Source organism: Littorina saxatilis, linkage group LG12 (genome assembly GCF_037325665.1).
Source record: "Littorina saxatilis isolate snail1 linkage group LG12, US_GU_Lsax_2.0, whole genome shotgun sequence".
Classification (NCBI taxonomy): Eukaryota; Metazoa; Mollusca; class Gastropoda; order Littorinimorpha; family Littorinidae; genus Littorina; species Littorina saxatilis.
In genome coordinates, this window is record NC_090256.1 from 27,540,325 (window position 1) to 27,567,245 (window position 26,921).

At 41.4% G+C, this 26,921-nt stretch overlaps 2 protein-coding genes across 4 annotated transcripts in view; one reads left to right on the top strand and one right to left on the bottom strand.

The window, feature by feature from the left end:
- The first annotated feature begins 8,515 nt into the window (after positions 1-8,515).
- On the top strand, positions 8,516-22,652 carry LOC138981646 (zinc finger protein 583-like). Of its 3 annotated transcripts, none has more exons than XM_070354638.1 (3): positions 8,516-8,666; positions 10,313-10,525; positions 14,163-22,652. In XM_070354638.1, exons 2-3 carry the CDS (start codon positions 10,423-10,425, stop codon positions 15,872-15,874), a joined length of 1,815 nt encoding a protein of 604 aa, XP_070210739.1. In that variant the 5' UTR covers positions 8,516-8,666; positions 10,313-10,422; the 3' UTR covers positions 15,875-22,652. The 3 variants fall into 3 exon arrangements, with proteins under 3 accessions (XP_070210739.1, XP_070210741.1, XP_070210740.1); XM_070354640.1 differs by having other exon boundaries at positions 8,523-8,666; positions 10,318-10,525; XM_070354639.1 differs by lacking the exon at positions 8,516-8,666 and adding an exon at positions 8,900-9,210.
- Positions 22,653-22,763: 111 nt separating this feature from the next.
- Positions 22,764-26,921, bottom strand: part of LOC138981647 (uncharacterized) — a 42,983-nt gene continuing 38,825 nt past the window's right edge. Inside the window, exon 14 of the mRNA XM_070354642.1 lies at positions 22,764-25,047. Within this exon, the coding sequence (XP_070210743.1) occupies positions 24,938-25,047 (110 nt within the window). The 3' untranslated portion in view covers positions 22,764-24,937. The remainder of the gene's footprint in view (positions 25,048-26,921) is intronic.

Below are 26,921 nucleotides of genomic sequence, written 5' to 3' on the forward strand. Positions count from 1 at the left end.
ATGGTTATTTCCCTTTGACCAACGGGGGTGTCCGTCTATACCAGGCCTTGTATAATTTTAATCCACCAATAACTCCCTAACCGTGTGTTTGACTGGTCCCAATTTTTGTAAGGACCGTCTCAGGAATCTATAGAACCTGTTCACCAAGTTTGGTGACGATCGGTCCGTTCATTCTTGAGATCTACTTGCGAACACAAACACATCGAGTGAAACCTATACACACCCCTATACCGGGGGTGTAAAAATCCTATTAGCTGTATGTCAGCGGCACAATGCAACCAGAACCAGCGTTTATGTGGAGTGATCGGGTGCTGGTCACTACCGCGAGCGTCACTACCGCGAGTACCACTACCGCGTCTCACAAGTTGTGTTTCCGTACCCGCGACAGCGTTTTTCCAGCGGTGCGACGAAAATCAAGCACATAGAAAATGACCAGGAGTGTTTCCACACGCGCGACGCGTTAGCGGCGCGACAAGCGGCAAGCGACGCGATTTTTTTGAAAGGGTCCTGGAGCGATTTTTTCGCGTTGTCGCGCGGCAACGCGGGAGTTTACAGATTTTACCGCATGTTTAAAACGCAAGTACGGAAACACGTCACGCGTTTGCGCGCGTTTTCTTTTGTCGCTGCCGCTGTCGCGGGTACGGAAACAGAACTTACCGCGAGTACGACACTACCGCGAGTACGACACTACCGCGAGTATAACACTACCGCGTGTCACACTACCGCGAGTATAACATTACCGCGTGTCATTTTATGACTTCCATGGCTGAAGGCAAAGGTTGAAATGTTTCCTTGAAATATAAAACAAAAAGGCCTGGTCTGTTCTCTGAACACTAATTCAATGTTTGTCATGCTAACCAAGAACTCAAAACGATCAGAACACACTATCAGAATACATATAGAATGGGTTGCTTCCAATCAAAGCCGTTAGAACACAAACTCACAAGAAGTAAGTTTGCATGCGTTCTCTCTACGGTTATGGTACTCGCGGTTGTGGTACGCGCGGTAGTGTGACACGCGGCAGTGTTATACTCGCGGTAGTGTCGTACTCGCGGTAGTGTGACACGCGGTAGTGTTACACGCGGTAGTGTCGTACTCGCCGTAGTGTGACACGCGGTAGTGACGCTCGCGGTAGTGTCGCATAACCGGAGTGATCTGGAAAGGTGTCAATCTCTCTCTCTCTCTCTCTCTCTCTCTCTCTCTCTCTCTCTCTCTCTCTCTCTCTCTCTCTCTCTCTCTCACGCATACACACACACACACACACACACACACACACACACACACACACACACATACTGATGTCATCTGACTTACTTGGTATCACAAAAGGTGCTGCCTTGCCGGTTTTTGCTGAAAAATAACTCCGAGACAATTAGATTCAATGAATACAATGATACAAGTAACCGGCAAGTCATAAATCCAAGAAGGTGTGGGGACCGACACAAAATAGGCTGGTTGTGGGGTCCGTCACAGAGAAATTAGGTCGAAAGTGGGGTCCGACACAGAAAGTGGGGACCGACACAATGAATTATGGGAACCGTCACGCCTACGTCACAAAAGTGTGGGGGGACCGAACACAGCCAATTTCACTGACTACTTTTGTTGTTTTTATTATTACGGCTGTTTGGATGGCCCTACAATCTTGAAACTTGGGCTGTCTGCTACAGACATGTTGAACTTTTTGCTGGACCAACGACAGTTCCAAGCAGGCATTTTTTGGTAGGATATTTTCTTGCCGATGCTACGAATTATGCAGTTTTGCAGTAAAGTGGAAGGCATTCTACCTAATAACGGCTAAAATATCAAAAACCTTCAATCCAACAGCACCTAGGCATGTAGTGCAAACACTCACAGATCTAACAAGACCATTCTCAGAGAGCAACATTGCGTAATACTACCATAAATGGATGTTTTGTCCGCGAATTTTGGCGTGTGGGAACCGAGTGGGAACCGAACACAAAGGGTCAGGGCACCGAACACAAAGCGTAGGGGAACCGTCACAGTGTCACCGGTGTGAAATAAGACGTTCACAGCAACAATATCAGAGCGTAAGGTAGGGCAGCTCGCTTTACCAAGTGAGAAAGCAGCGGCCTAATTTCCATAAGGGTAACCTCACAGGACTATGAAATCGTATCCTTGTCCTTTTAAGAGACATGCGCTCTATTTCAGGCATAATTGGAAGCGCTGGTCATGTTTTCTCCGAGGAAATACATGAATATATTCCCGTGACACTGGGAGTTAAAGCTTTCAGGCACAGAATGTTGATTGTTGTTATGTGTTCATATTGAGGGATGGTCCTATACAATATAAGAGACTGGCCAAATCTGAGATGGTAAGACGAGTCGATTGCAGGCATTGTTCATAAAAAGGAGTGTGCATTTAAAGTAGCAAAGCAATCTCTGTTGGTCATAATTGAAAGCTCTGATCGTGTATTCCCCGAGGACACATACTGCCGTGACAAGAAGATAATCCTAAACTCATAGTCCTTAAGACCCTTGAAAGATACAATCCCCCTACATGGACAATCAATAAAGTCACCAACCCACTATGAGGATAGTAGCTGTGCGATGTACGAACGCAAAATGGCCCGGACGTATACATATCTTTCTTCGAAAAGAGAAACTCATCGACCGAGACGGAGCTGAATTAATTGTCTCGGCAAAGCAAGTCAACAGCGAATATATATCATTTGCAAAAAACATATATTTAGTTAAATTTAGGCAAACAACTTCAGACAAACAGAAGGACAGACAGACAGACAGACAGACAGACAGACAGACAGACAGAGACAAACAGACAGAAATAGAAAAACACACACACACACACATACACACACACACACGCACACACACACACACAAACACACACACACACACAAATACACACACACACATACACACACACACACCCACACACACATACACACACACACACACACACACACACACACACACATACACACACACACACGCACACACACATACAACACTCTTGCGTGTGCGCTATGTTTATATTCTTGCAGTTTTTTTTGTTGCTATTGATGTTGAACGTGCTCGATAGCTGCAAATATTGTTACAAACACAGATGTATGTGTGCAAGTTTGTAAATTAAAGTCGCTCCTTGTTCAAAATTAATCGTCCAAGGAAAACTGCAAACAATCATTTCTATATAAAAAAAAATCAAATTAAACAACACACGCAGCACTAAAAATTGCGTAACCTTTTACCCCATAAAACCAGACAAAAACAGCTTTATACGATGCAACTCAAAATCTCATCCTGACTTACAAATTCAAAGAAATTACAGAAAACAACACACACTGATTCAACGTTAGCACAAACAAGGTCTTCTTGAAAGGTTCAGCTATCCTTGTTTACAACTAATGCATGTTTATCATAAACAAGTAAAACGTTGAACCTTCGCCGAGAGTGGTCAGAGTCCAGGACTGACTGTCTAAAACATGGTGACAAGATCATATTTGCAAGTGCATGTAAACAGATTGTTTAGAACAAACATTTGTGTTGTTCACTGACCGATTGTCCCAAAGGGATCACAAGGCCATAATGATTGGCACGTCTATGTAAATACAATAGGTAACAAACAAGCGCGTCGTTGCCATAACCACAGAAGCCAATTACTTCGCAATCACGTAGGCAGAGGCTCAGTTGCGTTGCACGTCATAGGTTTAAATACGGATCAAGCTCCTCATACACATCAACAGATCAATGAGAACAAAGCGTGATTGGCGCAGTTGTGCGAACGAAACTGCGCACATATACACCCACAGACAGAAGTACATAGGAGGACGTAAGAGAGAGTGTGTGGGGGGGGGGGGGGGGGGCACAGACAGACGCAGAGGCACATACACTCAGACACAGACACATGCACGCACGTACATACACATTCACAAGCAAGCATAATTTTGCGCCTGCTCACGTAGACGCTCAAAAACTTGATATAGGCCTAGGAGTATACCCGGCTCGTATGAGTTTTGCTGACTGCAAAATACACCACGTAATAATAAAAACTTCAACGTAGCCATATTGGAGCATCCACACACACACACGCACACTGCACACTGCGACTCATCTTCCAAATCATTGTCATTCCCAAGACCGACTTGAACAGCCCGCTAACGAGTTTCCAAGTGTCTGACTGTAAGCAGAATGATTGACTCGAATGGCTAAAACTGACATGAAGTGTTAACACAATGGAATGATTTTCACGAAACTATACAACTGCGCATGAATCACTCGCCTGCCTAGGTAGACTGGTTGAGTGATTAGGATTCGATCAAACGTTAGCACAAAAACTCCTTTTTTTTAATAACTAAAGAAAGGAGGAAAAAAGAGGTTACATACCTCATCTCAACATATGACCTTAGTTTGGTTGACCCTCGTCACATTTTGAAGTCACAGCGGGGTCATGTTCGCAAAAACTTTACTTTGATATTTTCCAGTCAGATATTTTCGGAGCAAAAGCCTCCAAATTGTACACAATTGTAGGTGTTGATAATCTTCAGACATGACCAACATTTAACATGTGGTCGTCAAATTTTAGAGTCCCAATATATATGAACAAGTTTGTTGGAAAAGATTTTCACCACTGAAAATGTCCACTGAGCTAACACCAAGGATATGGGACGTTTTCAAAAAATGTCGCCAAAGCTGAGGGCCCCAAAGGGGGGGGTATCATCACGATCACGGGAAAGGACATTTTCGCTTTCACGATCACAGTTATCTTGATTTTTGTTTTCACGATCACGAACACCAGTGGCAAATCACGGTCACGGTAAAAGTTGCATGTACAGAAAGCACGTGTCAAAGTAAACACAACCACACAGTAACTCGCTCCTCTGGATATATTGTTTATTCAACACAAAGTGACAACTGTTGCACTTTTTTATATTTAGTCAAGTTTTGACTAAATATTTTAACATCGAGGGGGAATCGAAACGAGGGTCGTGGTGTATGTGCGTCTGTCTGTCTGTGTGTGTGTGTAGAGCGATTCAGACTAAACTACTGGACCGATCTTTATGAAATTTGACATGAGAGTTCCTGGGTATGAAATCCCCATACGTTTTTTTCATTTTTTTGATACATGTCTTTGATGACGTCATATCCGGCTTTTCGTGAAAGTTGAGGCGGCACTGTCACGCCCTCATTTTTCAACCAAATTGGTTGAAATTTTGGTCAAGTAATCTTCGACGAAGCCCGGACTTCGGTATTGCATTTCAGCTTGGTGGCTTAAAAATTAATTAATGACTTTGGTCATTAAAAATCGGAAAATTGTAAAAAAAAATTAACATTTAAAAAACGATCCAAATTTACGTTTATCTTATTCTCCATCATTTGCTGATTCCAAAAACATATAAATAAGTTATATTCGGATTAAAAACAAGCTCTGAAAATTAAATATATAAAAATTATTATCAAAATTAAATTGTCCAAATCAATTTAAAAACACTTTCATCTTATTCCTTGTCGGTTCCTGATTCCAAAAACATATAAATATGATATGTTTGGATTAAAAACACGCTCAGAAAGTTAAAACAAAGAGAGGTACAGAAAAGCGTGCTATCCTTCTTAGCGCAACTACTACCCCGCTCTTCTTGTCAATTTCACTGCCTTTGCCATGAGCGGTGGACTGACGATGCTACGAGTATACGGTCTTGCTGAAAAATGGCATTGCGTTCAGTTTCATTCTGTGAGTTCGACAGCTACTTGACTAAATATTGTATTTTCGCCTTACGCGACTTGTTTATTATTATTTTTTTAATTCTCTTTCATACACACATAGAAATACATATCATGATTTGTAATCAGTAACAAGAATGTTGTTTTCATTGTTTTCTCTCTCTCTCTCTCTCTCTCTCTCTCTCTCTCTCTCTCTCTCTCTCTCTCTCTCTCTCTCTCTCTCTCTCTCTCTCTCTCTCTCTCTCTCAGTCTCTCTCTCTCTCAGTCTCTCTCTCTCTCTCTTTCTCTCCCTCTCTCTCTCTCTCTCTCTCTCTCTCTCTCTCTCTCTCTCTCTACACTCATACACATTCAACCCCCACACCCTCACTCACACACATGAATATATACTTGCACAATTTCACATTTCCAGAGCTAAATCTTGTAAACCCATTTTCTCAAAAACTATTGGGTGGATTGAAATTAAAGTACATGTATGTGTGATGGGCTCTTTATTTTCAACTTTGCCATACAATTTGAGGTACACCATCGCCTGGTTTCATGGCCTTAAATAAAAAACAGGAATGCTACAGCCCAAAAACGGTTTTACCTGAAAGAAGCGCGCAGTGCCAGTGGCGAAGCCACAAGCGTGAGCCTGCGAAGCAGGCGAGCCAACTAGGGGTTTTCAAAAAACGGTTAAAATCTGTGCAATCTGGTGCATTCTGGGCATCATTTTAGGGGTTGTAATAGTGTTGTGATCTTGTTAAAAATCCCATTTTAGCCTCCCCCCACCACCATTCAACACACCTCCAAACTGGTGAAAACAACACTACTGTGCGCTGGCTTCATTGAGACCGGCGCCCGGTCGCGTTGCGCGATATTCACACGGATCGTTTTTGCGGAAATTTTTCAACTTCACCGGAAAAAAAATTGACTTTACCGGATTTTGAAAACGGCTTTATCGGATTTCCGGCAATTACCGGAAAAGTAGCATGCCTGACAAAATCCCCATTCCAACGAACATGACTTTGATCGTCTTTGACATGAGGATCAAGTGAACCAAACTGGCACGTCTCCCCGCCATTGTTTCTGAATTTAACCCATTGTTGATATTGAAGTTTACAGGCGCTAAAATAAATCCAAGCTTAATGCAAAGAAGCGACAATTAGAATCTATGCCAAGCGTGTCCACGTTGCTGGGATGAAAAACACATTTCTAGTTTCGGTTTTGGCTACACGCAGACTCGATCTCGAGCCAGTCGAGGTCACACTGAGCGAGTGACAGCCGGACGTGGCAATGTCGACAATGTCAATGATCTCACTCAAACGCAAAGATCTTGAACAAATTTCAAGATCTTTGCCTACATTCAGAACAGTCATAGAGCAACATAGATCAACATACCTTGATATTTCGTCTTCGGAAAGACCGACCCGTAGCCTGACCTTTCCACCAAGGAAAGCATTCTCGCCGCCTGCTTTGGTCTGGCTTGAATCCACAAAATATAACAGAAGTTCGATGACAGTACCGCTGCACGCCATTTTTGATCTTCGAATTCGAATTGCACTCAAAACTTTTGCACGAAGCCCTTCCATTGGATGAAGTTTGGCAGACTTTTGCAATTTGCCTTCTGATTGGATCTCTTTTTGTCAGTGTGTAATTGGTTCTTTTAAAGGGAAGCAATCGCTCTCAAAATCATATTTCTGAATGTATTGTTGCTTCCCTTCAATCCAGGTTGGCTCCTTACCGAATAGACTAGAGGATCATAGACTAAGAGTGATACAGCTGTGAAAAATGTACGTTGAAAATAAAATGCTTTGCAATAATGCCCATCACGATCACGAAAACAAATGACGATCACGATCACGAGACTTGGTTTTTTTGTCATCACGGATCACGGGCAAAGTCCCATCACGATCACAGAAATGGAAATTTCGGCAATCACGGTCACAGAAAGGTAAAAAAACGTCAATCACGATCACGGTTTTAAACCCTTTGGGGCCCTCAAAGCTGTCCCCGGACTTTGGCTCTGCACATTCATTTGTTATCATTTTGTTCATTGTCCAGGGGGCATTAACTTCGTGTATTAAAAATACACTTTCCTCTTAACATGTTTTGTAGAGAGTGAGTTATCAGATGATGATGATGATGATGATGATGATGATGATGATGATGATGATGATGTAAAAGGGGAACAATTACTAAAAACAACCATCATCATGTACAAAAAAAACAAAAACAACAACAACAACAACAATTACTAGCGTTGAGATCAGTGAAAAGTAGAAGAGGAGGAGCGGTCAGTCAAGCGCTGCTCCATAGCTAGTCTGTTAGTGCTTGCAAAAAGTTGGCTGTTTGAATTGGATATCATCAGTAAACACGGTAAATGAGACCTGACCTCGTAATTTCATGTGTATGTTATGTTTCGCATGCACTGTTTTGACTATCAAATCAGTCGTGTATGCCCCAGACTGCCTTGTGTCAGCAACAAAATTGGGACAGTCCCCTTCTCCCCTCACCTCCCTCCCTTCTCCTCCCTCCACCAGGTACGTATACATGTGCGATGGGAATTCCCCTGGAAGGGAGAACTCATTATGCAGTTTGGTTATCTGCAGGTTGCAATGCCTGTATTTTGCCTGTTCACAGGTTATGATTTTATTGATGTCACGTCTGTAAACATTTTCTATGAGAGACACAATTATTCTCCGGTTTAGGAGACAACACAACATTTCCTGAGGTCTGCTGGCTGCCCTTGTTTACAAACGCTGACAGCAGCTGACATATTGCAGGCGCCTGTGCACAGCAAAAGGTACTGAACTCTAGGACGCACTTCTTAAAAGTTGACGGAGAGTACAGTCCCCTGAATCTCAGCTCTAATGGCGACGGAACTACCCTCGAATGTATGGTTTGCATCCGGCTTTTGGTAGGACGTCAGCCTGGCTTCTGCCAAAATGATCTCCATGCTGAATGCTTCCCCGGCAAATTCAAGAAATAAGGGTAATGTTAAACTTGAGCGTTGTCAATTCAAAGCTCAGAATCCATTGCAATTTAAGCCTCCAATTTTGCCGAACCTGCTTTTGTAGCAAGGACCAAGGCAAGTACAGATAACTCTAGCCTTCGTCCCCAAAAATTGCCAAAACATGGGGTCAGGGCATGGTCAATTTAGTGGGGTTGGGAAAAGACGGATACAAAGGTTATGTGAAGCTGGGTGAGGAGACAGTTCATCACGAATGAAAGTTGGAAGGTAGAACTCAAATTAAGGTGCACACGTTTTCGCCTTCCACAGTCACGACAGTGCTAAATTTGTGGTGAAAACGACGAATTGAATTGTTTGAGAATATGATTTTCTGCTTTCTATATCGTGCACCATTACAGTCTTCACAGTTTAGTGATATGTCAAGTCCCAAGAGTGCAAAACGATAATAAAAATAAAAATTTGAGGTGGGGAAATGTGTTTTTTTTTTTATCGATGTAACAGGTAACACTCCGAATTTCCGAGTACTGACGGAGATGTCCGGAAGTAATCAAGCTGTCAGCTCAGGTAAATTACCTTGTTGGCTTTCTTTGATTCCTGATGATCAATTTTTACAAGCATTATAGGTAAATGAAGAATGCCACAAAACTTTGTCTTGTTCTGAGCCAGCGTATAGGGCAGCCACTGCTTCCAAAACTGGTAAACAAATCTATGCATGATGCAAAAGTTTGGCGTCATCGATGTAATGACATATTGCTATGCGAGTGACATCACCTTCTTCGTAGATTCTGGTCAGGCAAAAAGTGAAAGTAGATCTTGCGTGATTTCACTGTGTGTTTCCGCATTAGTGATATCTTAGGGTAGTGTTCCTGGCTTTTTCGGCAATGGCGAACATATTTTCTGTCTTCTGAAAAATCATAGAACGTATCTGCATTTGTACCATAAATATTCACTGTACAAGAGAACGGGTTTATGGCACTTAAAATTGCCTTTGGTAAAAGAGGCCGTCTCTGTGCAGAATTGTGTATACACTCGGAGTGCGTATAGCCAGTGCATACAAAATTATGTTAGATATACTTTGAAGTCACGGAATGAACTGGACAGATGCCTTTTGTTTACATGGTTTTTGGAGGTATCAAATTTTAACACAAATTTCCTTCAATTGCAAGAAACTTACATGACTTTCTCACTCAGATAAGTCTACTCCTTTAATTTTTACGGAAAAGCAACATTGCAGTGACCCAGCTTGTCATGGTAAACTCTGCCCTTGCTGCACCATTGCAGAATAACAATATACTGAAATACCTTTAGGCCAAAAAAAATAATAGGTATGGTTACGGTAACATAGCCAAAAAAAATAGGGTAGGAAGGTAGGCAATCACTTTTTTTTTTTTTTTAACTTTTTTTCCTAATGTGTACAAATTAAACCTACTTGACAGGGAAATAAGTGTGCGACTCGGGCGCTTTCGCTTTCATTGCGTTTTCTGCACTCGTTTACTTGTTGTTTTGGGTATTTTTTTGACAAATGTAATAAAAAGTTATAGGGTCGGCCCCCAAAAATAGGGTAGGTCGGGTTACCGTAACCACACCTATTTTTTTTTTAGGCCTTACCTGCTTTGCTATTAAATGTTGAATCTGACAGTTTTGTTTTTGTTTTTTGTTTTGTCAGAGCAGTGCCTTGAACAGTGAACAGTCAGGGAGTGTCAGGGGTCTGAACAGTCGGTTATCATCAACACCCTTAACAGTGAACAGTCAGGGGTCGGGGCTGCTCGTAACAGCATGGAGGAAGGAGACACAGGCGTTGTGTCAGACGTCAAGATAGAGATTGATGTGGCTGAAGACATGCCGCAGTGTTATTTAAGGATTGAAACACTTCAATACGGTAAGGCCAATAAAATACACCAGATGTGAAAAAAAAAATCATTTTTTGCAAGATGCTTGCTTTATTTTACTCACCTGAGTATTCAGTGAGTCTTTGCAATAAGCAATGCCAGTTTGTTCATCCGTCCGTCTGTCAACAAAGATCTGAACATTGAGGTTACATTTCTCATGGTTTTGCAGCTAGAGCTTTGAAATGTTGCACACATTTTGGGTTTGAAGGTTTCTAAACTGCAAGTCTGGTTCGTTCAGTTAATTAAAATTTACTTTGAGATTTTTTCTCAGATGTTTAAACCAAGAGCTTTGTAACTTTACTGGCTTCTAGGGTTGGATGACCATTTCCCATCATGATACAGGTCTGGTTAAAATCAAATGCTGAGGTCATTGTGAGGTCGTGCTTGGGCCATAAAATGGAAAATTATCAATTTCTTGGACAAGATACCAAGAAAAATGTATTCACCAGAATAAAGCAACACAAACAACTTCACAGTGGGCCGGTTTTGACATGTTCTCTTCTTCAGCACATAAAATACATAAAACAGAATGGATGACAGAGAGAGACATGTAACTCTTCTTCAGCACGTAAAATACATAAAACAGAAGGGATGACAGAGAGAGACATGTAACTCTTCGTCAGCACGTAAAATACATAAAACAGAATGGATGACAGAGAGAGACATGTAACTCTTCAACACGTAAAATACATAAAACAGAAGGGATGACAGAGAGAGACATGTAACTCTTCGTCAGCACATAAAATACATAAAACAGAATGGATGACAGAGAGAGATCCATGTAACTCTTCGTCAGCACGTAAAATACATAAAACAGAATGGATGACAGAGAGAGACATTTAACTCTTCTTCAGCATGTAAAATACATACAACAGAAGGGATGACAGAGAGAGACATGTAACTCTTCTTTAGCACATAAAATACATAAAACAGAAGGGATGACAGAGAGAGACATGTAACTCTTCTTCAGCACGTAAAATACATAAAACAGAAGGGATGACAGAGAGAGACATGTAACTCTTCGTCAGCATGTAGAATACATAAAACAGAATGGATGACAGAGAGAGACATGTAACTCTTCTTCAGCACATAAAATACATAAAACAGAAGGGATGACAGAGAGAGACATGTAACTCTTCTTCAGCACATAAAATACATAAAACAGAAGGGATGACAGAGAGAGACATGTAACTCTTCTTCAGCACATAGAATACATAAAACAGAATGGATGACAGAGAGAGAAAGAGAATGAAGCTCAGAAAAGAAGAGGACAGACAGTATTTAATGTTCAATTTGAACATTAGGTACTGATTGCCATCCTCTGTTCTGATTTTCTTCATTTGAATTTTAACCTGATAACCCAACAGACTGGATTTGCCTTATGCATTAATAACTCAACAGACTAAATTTACCTGCTGACCTAACAGGCTGAATTAACTTCATAACGCAACAGATTTTACAACTCTACAACCCAACAGACTGTACATACTTGATATCCTAACAGATGTCCACCAGGGAGTGTGAATAATAGTTCACCTTCAGCGGATCACACTTTGGACAACACAGTCTGGATGATGTGGGTCGAGTTTGACCCATACGTTCTAAAGAATTCAACGTAAAAAGTATATATTGATTATACATGGCCACCACGATCCAAATAGGGAAAACGTTTTCCCACCTCTTTGGAGAGTATAGATCGTGCTTGACCCACACCATCCGAATAGGGATAAACACAATAAAATTCCGTGTTTAATTCCATAGCCGTCGTCCACGACCCCCAACAACCAGACTGTGTACTTCAAGTTACGTCATCGTAAAAGGCACAGTCAGCTTCCCGTAAACCATCACAGACACTGTCAGGCTAATTTACACACAATACAAACACCCTTTCATTTAAACACTCTTCGCTTGAGAACATCCTAGGTGCCCTCCGTAAAGAGCGAGCAATTTTCAAAGAATTTATTTTTGCGTGGTTTATCTTACCTCGGAGCCATTGTGAACCCGTGTGATCCACTTTCCTTTTTTTCACAATTAAGTCGTCAGTTCTTGATTTCAATGCGACTCGCTGTAAGCTTATCTGCAATAGCACGTTATTGTGTTCCTCTGAATCTAAAACGCAACAAACGGCTGCGAGTCACACGAACTGAGCGGTGGCGGTTGACCGTTCAAAGGAACTGGCGCTATGCAGAACATTCGTCTGCTACGCGAAACACATTTTGCGTGACCCTGCTTCCGGGCTTTTCTTTTTTCTAACTTTCAAAACTTTGAATTGTATTGTACTCACTTTGAACTCGCACACACGGACTCAACAGATGACAATGTGGCAACAGCAGAATACTGGCATGGCAAACTTTATTCCTGTGTCTCTCTCCACTTCGCCTACCCGACCAAAGCCGGGTGGCAACAATCCACAATACAAAGTTGACTACATCTTGTCAGTTAGTGGATCTCACAACAACTCACGTCCTCTCTCTTCTGTGTCTCTCAAAGTTCTCTTTTACACTCTAAAATGTACACACATAATCCAACTTTAGATAGAATAACAAACATCCAATCAAATTCTTAGTAACTCTTAGTAACACAACATTCTTAATCTTAGATGATACCCCGTTTCATTGGTTGCAGACAAGAAGAGGGGGGGGGGGGGGGGGGGGTGGGGGTGTGTGTAAGGGACATCAAAGAGAACAAAGACTTGCTTCAAGTGGAAAGACACAGACAGCTATAAGGTTGTTTACGATCAACAGGTGGCTGGACATGTGCATATTTAAGTTTAACTTAGAACAGATAATGACATTACACAAACATAAAGCGATCGGCAAAACGTACACAAGGCACAAAACACAAACTGATCGGCAACAAAGACTAAACTGGACAATGACAATAGCTATACTTTAAAATTGGTGACTGGTCGCGCTGTCACAGTGAAAAAAGAATTCTTTTATGATTTAAGAATGTTTGTGTAACAAGCTGTCAATTTATTATTGAGATTTTAAAAGTTAGGTCTAGCGCCAAAACGAGGCGTCCGATTGTCTGTACAGACAATCCGGCTTGACCACGCAAAAATGAATTCTTTGAAAATTGCTCGCTCTTTACGGAGGGCACCTAGGATGTTCTCAAGCGATGAGTGTTTAAACGAAAGGGCGTTTGTACTGTGTGTAAAAGCCTGACAGTGTCTGTGATGGTTTACGAGAAGCTGACTGTGCCTTTAAGTTAGTTTGTTAACAAAGATGATTCTTTAAAAAAAAAACACGTTAATAGAATGGTTCTGTGGTGTTTGAGGATTACATAAAGTCTCAATCAAAAACTAGTATTTGTTTGAAAGATACAGAGACTTTTGACAGACTTTGTGTCATCCATCACCCAGTAAGCACAGTGAATGTTAAACAGAAATAAGTGGAATGCGCTTTTTCTGAGCTTTTCTGAAGTAATCTGTGTTCACTTCTTAGAAATGTACACACACACACACACACACACACACACACACACACACACACACACACACACACACACACACACACACACTTCTACCTGCAGATAAGTAATGTCAAACGCATTGCAAAGTTTATGTATATGATTAATCATGGATTATGTTCAGCACCTTGATGTAAGAGTCTTGCTTTTTGTCAGTGCCTGTCATGGAGGTTGTGGTCCAAGAGAACACTGCTACCATGCCTACAGTGCAGACATTGGAAGGACAAGCTGCAGTCAGTACTCACGGTGATACCTGGCTGAAACAAGAGATACAGACACCAGAAACACAGACTGCAGTCAGCACTCACAGTGATACCTGGCTGAAACAAGAGATACAGACACCAGAAACACAGACTGCTGTCAGCACTCACGGTGATACCTGGCTGAAACAAGAGATACAGACACCAGAAACACAGACTGCAGTCAGCACTCACAGTGATACCTGGCTGAAACAAGAGATACAGACACCAGAAACACAGACTGCTGTCAACATTCACAGTGATACCTGGCTGAAACAAGAGATACAGACACCAGAAACACAGACTGCTGTCAGCACTCACAGTGATACCTGGCTGAAACAAGAGATACAGACACCAGAAACACAGACTGCTGTCAGCACTCACAGTGATACCTGGCTGAAACAAGAGATACAGACACCAGAAACACAGACTGCAGTCAGCACTCACAGTGATACCTGGCTGAAACAAGAGATACAGACACCAGAAACACAGACTGCTGTCAACATTCACAGTGATACCTGGCTGAAACAAGAGATACAGACACCAGAAACACAGACTGCTGTCAGCACTCACAGTGATACCTGGCTGAAACAAGAGATACAGACACCAGAAACACAGACTGCTGTCAACATTCACAGTGATACCTGGCTGAAACAAGAGATACAGACACCAGAAACACAGACTGCTGTCAGCACTCACAGTGATACCTGGCTGAAACAAGAGATACAGACACCAGAAACACAGACTGCAGTCAACACTCACATTGATACATTGCTGAAACAAGGGATAAAGACACCAAAAACACAAACTGCAGTCAACACTCACAGGGATACATGGCTGAAACAAGAGATACAGACACCAGAAACACAGACTGCAGTCAGCTTGTTAACACATACAGGAGAGAGAAAGCATGCATGTACAGTGTGTGATGCTAAGTTTTCACAGTCTGGTCATTTGAAGCAACACATGTTGAGACATACAGGAGAGAAAAAACATGCATGTACAGAGTGTGATGCTAAGTTTTCACAATCTGGTACTTTGAAGCGACACATGTTGACTCATACAGGTGAGAAAACGCATGCATGTACAGAGTGTGATGCTAAGTTTACAAGGTATGGTAATTTGAAGCGACACGTGTTAACCCATACCGGAGAGAGAAAACATGCATGTACAGAGTGTGATGCTAGGTTTTCACAGTCTGGTCATTTGAAGCAACACATGTTGAGACATACAGGAGAGAAAAAACATGCATGTACTGAGTGTGATGCTAAGTTCACAGAGGCTGGTACTTTGAAGCGACACATGTTGACTCATACAGGTGAGAAAAGGTATGCATGTACAGTGTGTGATTCTAGATACGCACACTCTTCCACGTTGAAGCAACATATGTTAATACATACAGGAGAGAAAAAACATTCATGTACTGAGTGTGATGCTAAGTTCACAGAGGCTAGTACTTTGAAGCGACACATGTTGACTCATACAGGAGAGAAAAGGCATGCATGTACAGTGTGTGATTCTAGATTCGCACTCTCTTTCACGTTGAAGCAACATATGTTAACACATACACGAGAGAAAATAAATGTAGGCATTGAGTGTGATTCAGGGTTCACATTTTATGAATTTTAAGCAACACATGTTGACTCATACAGTATTTGAAAACGACGTTAAACACCAAATAAAGAAAGAAAGTTGACTCATATAGGAGGAAGTTTTGAGTGGGTGTCGTTTCTTTTGGGCTGGAGGGTTTAAGTCTCCCTTGTATGTTATCTATCACTCGGACTTGTCCGAAAAAGCCTGTTTAGTTTCTGTAATTTGACATTTTTCAAACAACAATTCATGTAATTCTTACTAAAAATTATCTTCTGGGATGCATAATTTTGGTGATCTGGAAGTTTGAGGCGGCACGTCTACACATCTCTGTTATTTGCAGAAGCATATTTTGAGACACGCTGTATGAATTGAAAAATACCCCACATGGGTGGTGCTGAAATGATGTTACCCAATTAATCTAATGCACACGGGGTAAAACATTAAAAAGATGTGTGTAGATGCTTGGTTGTTATTGAAGCACCACATGTTTACGCATTCAAATAGCTACGTAATAGTTTTGACTGCAGAACTTTAATTTTAAAACTTTCCATGAAAGACATCAAATATTTAAACAGTTTGTTTGAACTGATTTTGTTGTTGTTAGGGTGTCTATGAGGTATTTGTTTTGAGAGGAATATTAGGTCGACATACCTGACTTTTAAGATATGTACTTTTTTATTGTGTGTACATGTATTGCTATATATTACAACTTAATGTGACCGGCACGGTTGGCCTAGTGGTAAGGTGTCCGCCCCGTGATCGGGAGGTCGTGGGTTCGAACCCCGGCCGGGTCATACCTAAGACTTTAAAATTGGCAATCTAGTGGCTGCTCCGCCTGGCGTCTGGCATTATGGGGTTAGTGCTAGGACTGGTTGGTCCGGTGTCAGAATAATGTGACTGGGTGAGACATGAAGCCAGTGCTGCGACTTCTGTCTTGTGTGTGGCGCACGTTATATGTCAAAGCAGCACCGCCCTGATATGGCCCTTCGTGGTCGGCTGGGCGTTAAGCAAACAAACAAACAAACAAACTATATCCCTACTCTCACCATAGTCAACCCTGCCCCATAACATGTTTTGTAGTAAGCTTCACAGGAACGCATATAGTGGCAGTCAACATGGGTCACCTTATATAGTGGCAGTCAACATGGGTCACCCTGTATAGTCGCAGTCAACATGGGTCACCCTGTAAAGTGGCTGTCAACAAGGGTCACCCTATATAGTGGCAGTCAGAACATGGGTCACCCTATATAGTGGCAGTCAACATGGGTCACCCTGTATAGTCGCAGTCAACATGGGTGACCCTGTATAGTGGCTGTCAACATGGATCAACATGGGTCACCCTATATAGTGGCATAGCGCGCGGAGGCAGTTCATATTTTCTTATTTTCTTAATTCTTTCTGAGCACATTTTTATAGTGAACATGACATATGGGTATGTTTTTGAAATCAGGAGAATTTGAGGAATAGGATGCAATCCTTTTAAAATCGGTTAGTGAAAATTTGATTTTAATGACAACTTTAATGAGCAAACTAATTGACTAATTTTTACGCTGCCTAGCTGAAATTCAATCCCATAGTCCGGACTTCGTCGAAAATTGCTTGACCAAAATTTCAATTAATTTGATTGAAAAATGAGGGCGTGACAATGCGGCCTCAACTTTCACAAAAAGCCAGATATGACGTCATCAAAGACATTTCTAAAAAAAAAAAATAAAAAAAAAAAATTTAGGATATTATACCCAGGAACTCTCATGTGAAATTTCATGAAGATCGGTCCAGTAGTTTTCTCTGAATCGATGTATACACACACACACCTGCATCCACACATACTGCAAAGGCAGTGGGTCGTCTCTCTGAAAAAAAATGAAAAATGAAAAATGAAAATGGTTGGTTGGCAGTATAAAAGGAACCTCTGAGAACCATGAGCCGAGATTCCCATCAGCTGATGATCGTTACCTGTCACGCTCTTAGATCCAGTTCGCTTTCATCTGTTCGGGTCAAGCCGGGTGTCATTCGACGTCATGGGTTCAAATCCCGGCCGCGCCTGGTGGGTTAAGGGTGGAGATTGGTCCGATCTGCAAGGTCAACTTATGTCACTATGTGCAGACCTGCTAGTGCCTTAAATTATCCCCATTCGTGTGTACACGCAATCACAAGACCAAGTGCGCACGGCACATAATGGCTGCCTAAATGGCGGGGTAGAAACGGTCATACACGTGAAAAAAACGTTGGTGTATCAGACCATGAACGAAGAAGAAAATCGGTTAATGACGATTTCAATCTGAGATGAGCCTTTTGGACTGTTTCTTACAGGCTAAGTCCTTTCCGCGAAAACAGCCCGGCCTTCTCCTGTATCTCACTTCTGCACCGCTTTTTTTTTTTGACTCACATGCGAAGCAAAAGTGAGTCTATGTACTCACCCGAGTCGTCCGTCCGTCCGTCCGTCCCGGCGTCCGTCCGGAAAACTTTAACGTTGGATATTTCTTGGACACTATTCAGTCTATCAGTACCAAATTTGGCAAGATGGTGTATGATGACAAGGCCCCAAAAAACATACATAGCATCTTGACCTTGCTTCAAGGTCAAGGTCGCAGGGGCCATAAATGTTGTCTAAAAAACAGCTATTTTTCCCATTTTCTCTGAAGTTTTTGAGATTTAATACCTCACCTATATATGATATATAGGGCAAAGTAAGCCCCATCTTTTGATACCAGTTTGGTTTACCTTGCTTCAAGGTCAAGGTCACAGGAGCTCTTCAAAGTTGGATTGTATACATATTTTGAAGTGACCTTGACCCTGAACTATGGAAGATAACTGTTTCAAACTTAAAAATTATGTGGGGCACATGTTATGCTTTCATCATGAGACACATTTGGTCACATATGATCAAGGTCAAGGTCACTTTGACCCTTATGAAATGTGACCAAAATAAGGTAGTGAACCACTAAAAGTGACCATATCTCATGGTAGAAAGAGCCAATAAGCACCATTGTCAAGTGTGCAAGTAAAAAGGGTATTGTAGTTGTACATATATTACTTTAGATATTTTTTTGTTATCGTGGGTTTTATGAATTTTCTTCTCTTATTCTTTTATAATTATTAATTAATGACCTATATGTGCTGATGACCAATTTAATTTCCTTTGTTGGATCAATAAAATGTTATGAGTTATGAGTTATGAGTTGTACTTCCTATGTCTTGAATTAACAGCTTTGTGTTGCATGACCTTGGATGACCTTGACCTTGGGTCAAGGTCACATGTATTTTGGTAGGAAAAATGTGTAAAGCAGTTCTTAGTGTATGATGTCATTGCTAGGTTTAGCTGAAGCTCAAGGTCATGTAAAGGTCAAGGTCAAGCATGTGAGTCGTATGGGCTTTGCCCTTCTTGGTTTTTTTTTTGTTTTTTGTTTTTTTTAAACCTGGGGTAAGGTGATCCCTGTCAGTTTTGGACACATCAACGACGGGCGCAATGGCGTGGTGGTGAGACGTCGGCCTCCTAATCGGGAGGTCGTGAGTTCGAATCCTGGTCGCTGCCGCCTGGTGGGTTAAGAGTGGAGATTTTTCCGAGATCTCCCAGGTCAACTTATGTGCAGACCTGTTAGTGACTTAACTCCCTTCGTGTATACACACAAGCACAAGACCAAGTGCGCACGGAAAAGATTCTGTAATCCATGTCGGAGTTCGGTGGGTTATGGAAACACGAAAATACCCACCATGCCTACCCAACAAAAGCGGAGTGAAGCTGACTATGTTTAGGGAACCCAAACATGGGCAAACGAGCTCACACGTAACTAGAACATTCTTGAACGCTGAAGAATAATAATAAGAAGGACACATCAACATCCTGACTGTTTCCTATGCGTAGTTAGATTTGGAAATGAAATCATTTCTAAAACGTAACTGGTGGCAGACATACAGCACCAATTTTTAGAGTGGGCAACGAGAAGAAGGTCTGTGACGCATGGCATGAAGGTTTTATTGTTCAAGACGTCACAGGTTACACCCAGAGAAGAGGGAGGGCGAGAGAGGGAGGGATGCGCGCATGTGTGCGTGTGTGTAGGTGTTTTTGTGTACGTAGGTGTGCGGGCGTACGTACGTACGTAAATACATGCGTGTATGCGGACGTGCAGGAGATGAACTCGTGCGAACGACCACTTTTGCGCACCAGTGTGTTTTTATGGAAACAAACATAAAACCCTTCAGAATGACGAGATTATTTGAACATGAGCGAGAGAACCATATTTTTACAGTTTTGTTGTTGTTATTTTTGTGTTTCGTCATGGACAAGATCTATTAAAGCTGACAGCCCATGAAACGTGTTAACGAGTGAAACGTTCAAAGACTCGCTCCTTTATATGACGTTTAAAAGTTTGCTCATAGTTTCTTCTTACTAGGTCAGTAGGTGCATATATATATAGGGACTAAAAGATGTGTTTTTGTAGTACGTTTTGGTGAATCTTTGAACCTGAACCAAATGAATTTTCGAAAAAGTCTTCAGTTTCAAATGATAACTTGTTTGCTTAGTTAGTCGATGTGTGAATGTGTTAGAGACTCCTGCGCTGGTGGCGCTACATTGTTAGCAAAGGCAGGGGCATTTGACTTTTTGCGGTAGTGCAATTGCAAGCACTTTGAGGACGTTTTCTTTGACGTCACCGGAGTATGCGCGAAACTGTTTCGGAAAAATACCGAAACCGTTCCCCGTTCAGGAATGTTGCTAGGATTATTTTGTTCTCCAGTTTTCTGAAATGTGAAGCTTTCTTTTGCGTCCCGTTTCCCACGCCGTTAATGAGGTTCGACAGATCTGCCGAAATATTAAGGGCCAAGTTTTTGGTGACTTGACAGAAGTTTTGCGTTGGCCGACTGCATCCCTGGTGTTACTTCCACCCTTAGTCGCGGCAGTATGAAAATGTGACAATAACTTTGATACAACTAAATGTGCAGTCAGATTAGAAACGACCACACCTAATCTGAGCTCAGTTTCCATCTTACAAACGCTGACTGCCTCCCACCGAACAGAAATAAGTCAACTGTTCCAGACATTTTTACACACTAACACTGATAGCTTTTGTCTTCAAAAACATGTGAACAATTCGACTGACAGTCGCAGATCTGGCCAGGCTTACATGTACATGGAAAAGAACATGTCATGGACAAATACGAACATTCAAAAGCCTTTGCAATTGTGCTTTCTGTGCAGAATGGGAATTTCTTGATGAAATAGTTTCTTCATTAACACAGCTGCCAATATGTAACATTAATTAATCAACAAAGTCTCACTACGCACAGAAAGAAATCAGACGATTAGGAAGGAATGTGCCTTTCAACTGCACATGAATGAAAACGACGCAAAAAAACTACTTTGGAGGGAAACCGAGGCCCGTTCTGTGGCATAGCCAATGGCCAACAGGTCAAAGACATGCGTATCGATCTGACGATAACAAATTCCCTTGGCCGAAACCTGATCATAGTTATAAACGGATTCAGATGCTTTTATGCCGCCTTAATGAGCACCATTGTGTTGTGCCAGCAGCATGTTGAATGCACGAGCAGCACGTGCGATTAAAGGCACAGTTCTTCTCGTGTCAACGATTCGGCTCAGCAAAGACGAATTACAACTTCTTCTTTTTGTATAGCACTCAACAGACAACGACTACAACTACTTATAGTTTATGTAGAAAGCATTTTAAAAAATCTGTATCATCCTTTATATGACATGTTTAGACTGGGTTTCAAAGATAGATAAAGGCACAAGTCCTACCTCTTGAAAACTGATTTTCTCAGCATAACAGGTCTGGCCACGCGTTTACATGGATAAGCCCCCCCCCCCCCCCCCCCCCGGCACATACCAAACATCAAAAGTCTACTTTCACACTAAGTAAAACCACTTTGCACAGGAAGCAGTCTGTATGTTGATTTTTGGTGGAGGTTTGGCCTTATCCTATTTGAAAGCCTGGGTTTATTAACCCGAAGACTTGTAAAATACAAGACAGTTCCTGTTAATGTAAACATAGACTTATTTATGTCCATTAAAATGCCATTGAACTTTACACTGCGTGGCTAGCTAATTCGCTGCGCATGCGTGTCAGATGATAGGAAACTTTATGACAGTAATAACCGTTTTAGTGAGAAGGTGTAAAATTTCTATTTCTATTCATGGAAAACTTCAGAGCAATATTTACAGGTTAGTACCCACGGGGGAAAACACGTTATTGCTCTAAGGACTGGGTGGCCGAGTGGTAACGCACTTGCGCTCGGAATCGAGAGGTTGCGTGTTCGACCCTGGGTCAGGCCGCTATTTTCTCCCCCCTTTCCTAACCTAGATGGTGGGTTCAAGTGCTAGTCTTTCGGACTAAACCGAGGTCCCTTCGTGTACACTATATTGGGGTGTGCACGTTAAAGATCCCACGATTGACAAAAGGGTCTTTCCTGGCAAAATTGTATAGGCATAGATAAAAATGTCCATCAAATACCCGTGTGACTTGGAATAAAGGCCGCAAAAGGTGAACATTCGCCTAACAGGCTTGAGGTTTGCTGGTCGATGTGAATGCGTGATATATTGTGTAAAAAATTCCATCTCACACGGCATAAAGCGCTTTGAACTTCGGATAAGGCGCTATATAAATAAAGAGAATAATAAAAAAAAAGTCCAGACATCAAAATGAGAACATGGTTGAGATTTTGATCGCAATCTATTTTTGTACAATGTGACAGCAATCGATATTTGTTATTGTGTGTCATCAATGCCATCTAGAGCGTCGGATGAACCTTTGCTCTTATACATCCAGTCGCAGCTATGTGTGTTTGCGTGTGCGGTGCGCGCGCGCGCGCGTGTGTGTGTGTGTGTGTGTGCGCGTGCGTGCTTGTGTGTGTGTGTGGTGTGTGTGTTGGAACCCCGAGCGAAATTGTGATTTACCAACACAACTGAGACTGTGAAAATGTTAAGTTTATTGCAATAACAAGGTCAAATATCATTAAAAAGGTATCATTCAAAGGTATCTTCCTGTCGTTATAGATCAGCTAGGTAATCACGATTGGTCGATCCGGGCTTTATGTGGGCTAAGAGCGTCCTTCCACTTAAACACACACCGAACAGTCGGGCTGCTTTCTGGCCATAGCAGACATTGTTTGCGGGATCTATTACTGAACAAACACCAACGTAATTGTACGAATTTAGTTTAGCATAATTATCAATCCCACTCAACATGGGAACCCGGCAGGCATACGATACAATACAGTACAATGTAATGCAATGCAATACAATACAATACAAAACAAAGCGATACAATGAAATACAATATCGTAACATACAATGTACAATACAAAACAATACAATACAATCTTTTTATTATTTTAAAATGAGAAATTAAAACGACGAAACGCGGTAAATAAGTCCATTAATACCATTCCAAAAACTGACTAGCTTGACAGGTAAATTGTTCATTTCTGTAGGCGAGAACTCATACCGCTTAACAATACTTCTGAATACAAAATGACACGTGCATGGGCAACTAGAAATTAGAAATTCATTAGTATACAAGCAATACTATTAAAAGGCAATCGGGAGAAGTAATGTACACAAGCACGTCAATTGCAAGCTCATAGTTCCCATAACAATTGCAAACACACTGGCACATATTAATATGCCTTCAAAGACAGACAGACTGGCACACGGACACATTCACACAACCACACTCACCAACACACACACACACACACACACACACACACACGATCGCACGCACACACACACACACACACACTTACACACACACATACATACAAACTCACTCACGCGCGTGCGCGCGCATGCACACAAAAAGTTACAATCAGGAGAACGAAAACAACGAACGAAGAGAAGACAAAAAATACACATTTCGGAAGAATAACAATGAGAAGACTTGGAATAGGAATAGGAATTAACAACAACAAATATCCGGTGCTTTTTAACTGATGTTTCAATGTTCTTTTGGCATTGTCTAGCGAAGTGCCGGTGGTTTTAACACCATCACTAAAACCTTTATCACGTGAATTGTTCTGGGAAAGCAAAGAACCCTGCCCCCATACCCCCTTCGGTTGACAGCATGGTCATTAGATATCCAAGACTTTTCTATTGAATTCTCAGTGGGTTGTAAACGTCCCTTTCACATTGTCTTACGTATTGCCAGTGTTTTCAAACATATCAGTTATCCACCTCCTGCCAACATGCTTCCTTCGAATAGCAGCATGACATTCAGACCAAGAAAAAAACTGTCTCGGCCGACTCTAAAACTTTTTTTTAACCATACAAAATAAATAGTGACAACATTCGATTTTGCTGACTTTACAAGGAAAGTTACTCTTCTCTGACATGCAGGGGACACATCTCGCACGATTTCCGGCCGATAAAAAAAAACAAGCGCCGGTGTAACACGAAATGTTTACTCCACGAAAAATTTACTCCGGAGTAAATATTTCGTACGAAATTCTTACTCCGAGTACACTTTTCGTACGAGAAAAGAACTCCCCAAGGCACGAAAAAATTACTCCCTCCACGAAATTTTTACTCCCCATTTTTTTTACTTCCAGTAAAAATCTCGTACGCTAAATTAGTATGCGGGCGAAGGGATAATGCAAATAAGTGATCTTGCGCACACGAATGTCGCGCTACCCTCCTTCCACCCCTTCCACCACCAAGACTAACAGGGGACAAGGGAGTAAAAATTTCGTACACCTGGCATGGGAAGTTAAATTGCTCGTGTTGGGGTGAAGTAATTTATTCGTCAGGGGAGTAACATTTTTGAACGAAATGTTTACTCGGAACTCACCTGTCTTGGGGAGTAATTTTCTCGTGCAATGGGGGAGTGCTTTTTTCGTAAAGGGAGTAACTTTTTCGTACGAAATGTTAACTCCGGAGTAAAAATCTCGTAGGAGTAATTTTCTCGTGTTACACCGGTGTAAATCTAAAAAAAATTTCAATCCAAAAAAACGTAACCGACTTACCAACTTGACTGTCCTCGAAAACAAACTTTTTTGCCCAAGTTATCCAGTACTTTTATGTTCATATGGCAATGTTCTTTTTGCATTGATTCGTGTTGCAATGCTGGTTTAAAAAAAAACCCATCAATTCAACCTGTAATGCGAAGAATCTTTCCTGAAAAGAAAGAATCCTCCACCTGCCCCCGCGCCTCCTCCGATGAGCAGCATGGCAATGCCCAGTCCTGCCAGAGCACCTGCAACACATCATTATGTCAAGGTTTTTAGGTATTCTTTTGGCTTTTGACCCATATGGCTTTTCAAAGCAAATAAATAATTCACACACACACACACACACACACACACACACACACATACACTGAGAATGAACGCAGACACAGCAACAAATGATTTTTAAACTAAGCAAAAAATCAATTAATTTCCAACTTAAGTAACTAGCAGGAAAAATGAATAACCACCTGCATACTCGTTATGGGTCAGGTCAAGAAGAAGAAACGCAACTATGTAATATTTAGAGAAGAAGAAACAAGTCGCGTAAGGCGAAAATACAATATTTAGCCAAGTAGCTGTCGAACTCACAGAATGAAACTGAACGCAATGCCATTTTTCAGCAAGACCGTATACTCGTAGCATCGTCAGTCCACCGCTCATGGCAAAGGCAGTGAAATTGACAAGAAGAGCGGGGTAGTAGTTGCGCTAAGAAGGATAGCACGCTTTTCTGTACCTCTCTTTGTTTTAACTTTCTGAGCGTGTTTTTAATCCAAACATATCATATCTATATGTTTTTGGAATCAGGAACCGACAAGGAATAAGATGAAAGTGTTTTTAAATTGATTTGGACAATTTAATTTTGATAATAATTTTTATATATTTAATTTTCAGAGCTTGTTTTTAATTCGAATATAACATATTTATATGTTTTTGGAATCAGCAAATGATGGAGAATAAGATAAACGTAAATTTGGATCGTTTTATAAATTGTTATTTTTTTTTACAATTTTCAGATTTTTAATGACCGAAGTCATTAATTATTTTTTAAGCTTCCAAGCTGAAATGCAATACCGAAGTCCGGGCTTCGTCGAAGATTACTTGACCAAAATTTCAACCAATTTGGTTGAAAAATGAGGGCGTGACAGTGCCGCCTCAACTTTCACGAAAAGCCGGATATGACGTCATCAAAGACATTTATCAAAAAAATGAAAAAAACGTTCGGGGATTTCATACCCAGGAACTCTCATGTCAAATTTCATAAAGATCGGTCCAGTAGTTTAGTCTGAATCGCTCTACACACACACACACAGACACACACACACACACACACGCACGCACATACACCACGACCCTCGTCTCGATTCCCCCTCGATGTTAAAATATTTAGTCAAAACTTGACTAAATATAAAAAGCAAACAAAACACAAAACACAGAAACAACAACAGCAACATCACCACTAACAACAAAAACAGCAGCATCAACATTAACAACAACCAGAGTTGAATAGATGAAAACACACACGAGGAAGGTCTTAGCGTTAGTGTTTGAGCGTTCTATTCTTCAAATCTGAATACCGCTGTATGACACGGAATTTACACGCGTAAGCTAGACTGTACATTTGACTTCCTACAATTGACCGATCTGGTGTAACCTGAGCAGACAAATTACCCAACTACTTTCTGAAATCGCCACTTAGAAAAGAAACGCCGGCTCCTAGGGGGATCCGGGGTTATGGGAATATGTTGATAAAAATCAAGGAAAATGGAGCAATCTGGTGCAGTCTGAGCCATAAGTTTTTATTTATTTTCAATTTTCAATTTTTTTTTTTTTTTTTGGCTAGGGGGGGGGGGGGGGGGGTTCCGGAAACCCCGGAAACCCCCCATGGATCCGCCCCTGAATGGTTATCTATGAAAACTAAATAAATAATGATGACGACCGGATGTCCTGACAGGAGAGCTGGGCGATGCAAACCACTCGCTGATTAAAATTCATTTAATTATTTGGCATAGTTTCGGAGCCGTTTTGAACAAATTATTGCAAGTGTTTCTGAATTACAGTACAGTGAATGTCCTTTGAACTTTTTAAGGTCCAAATCGTCAGAAAATTCTCCAAAATAGCG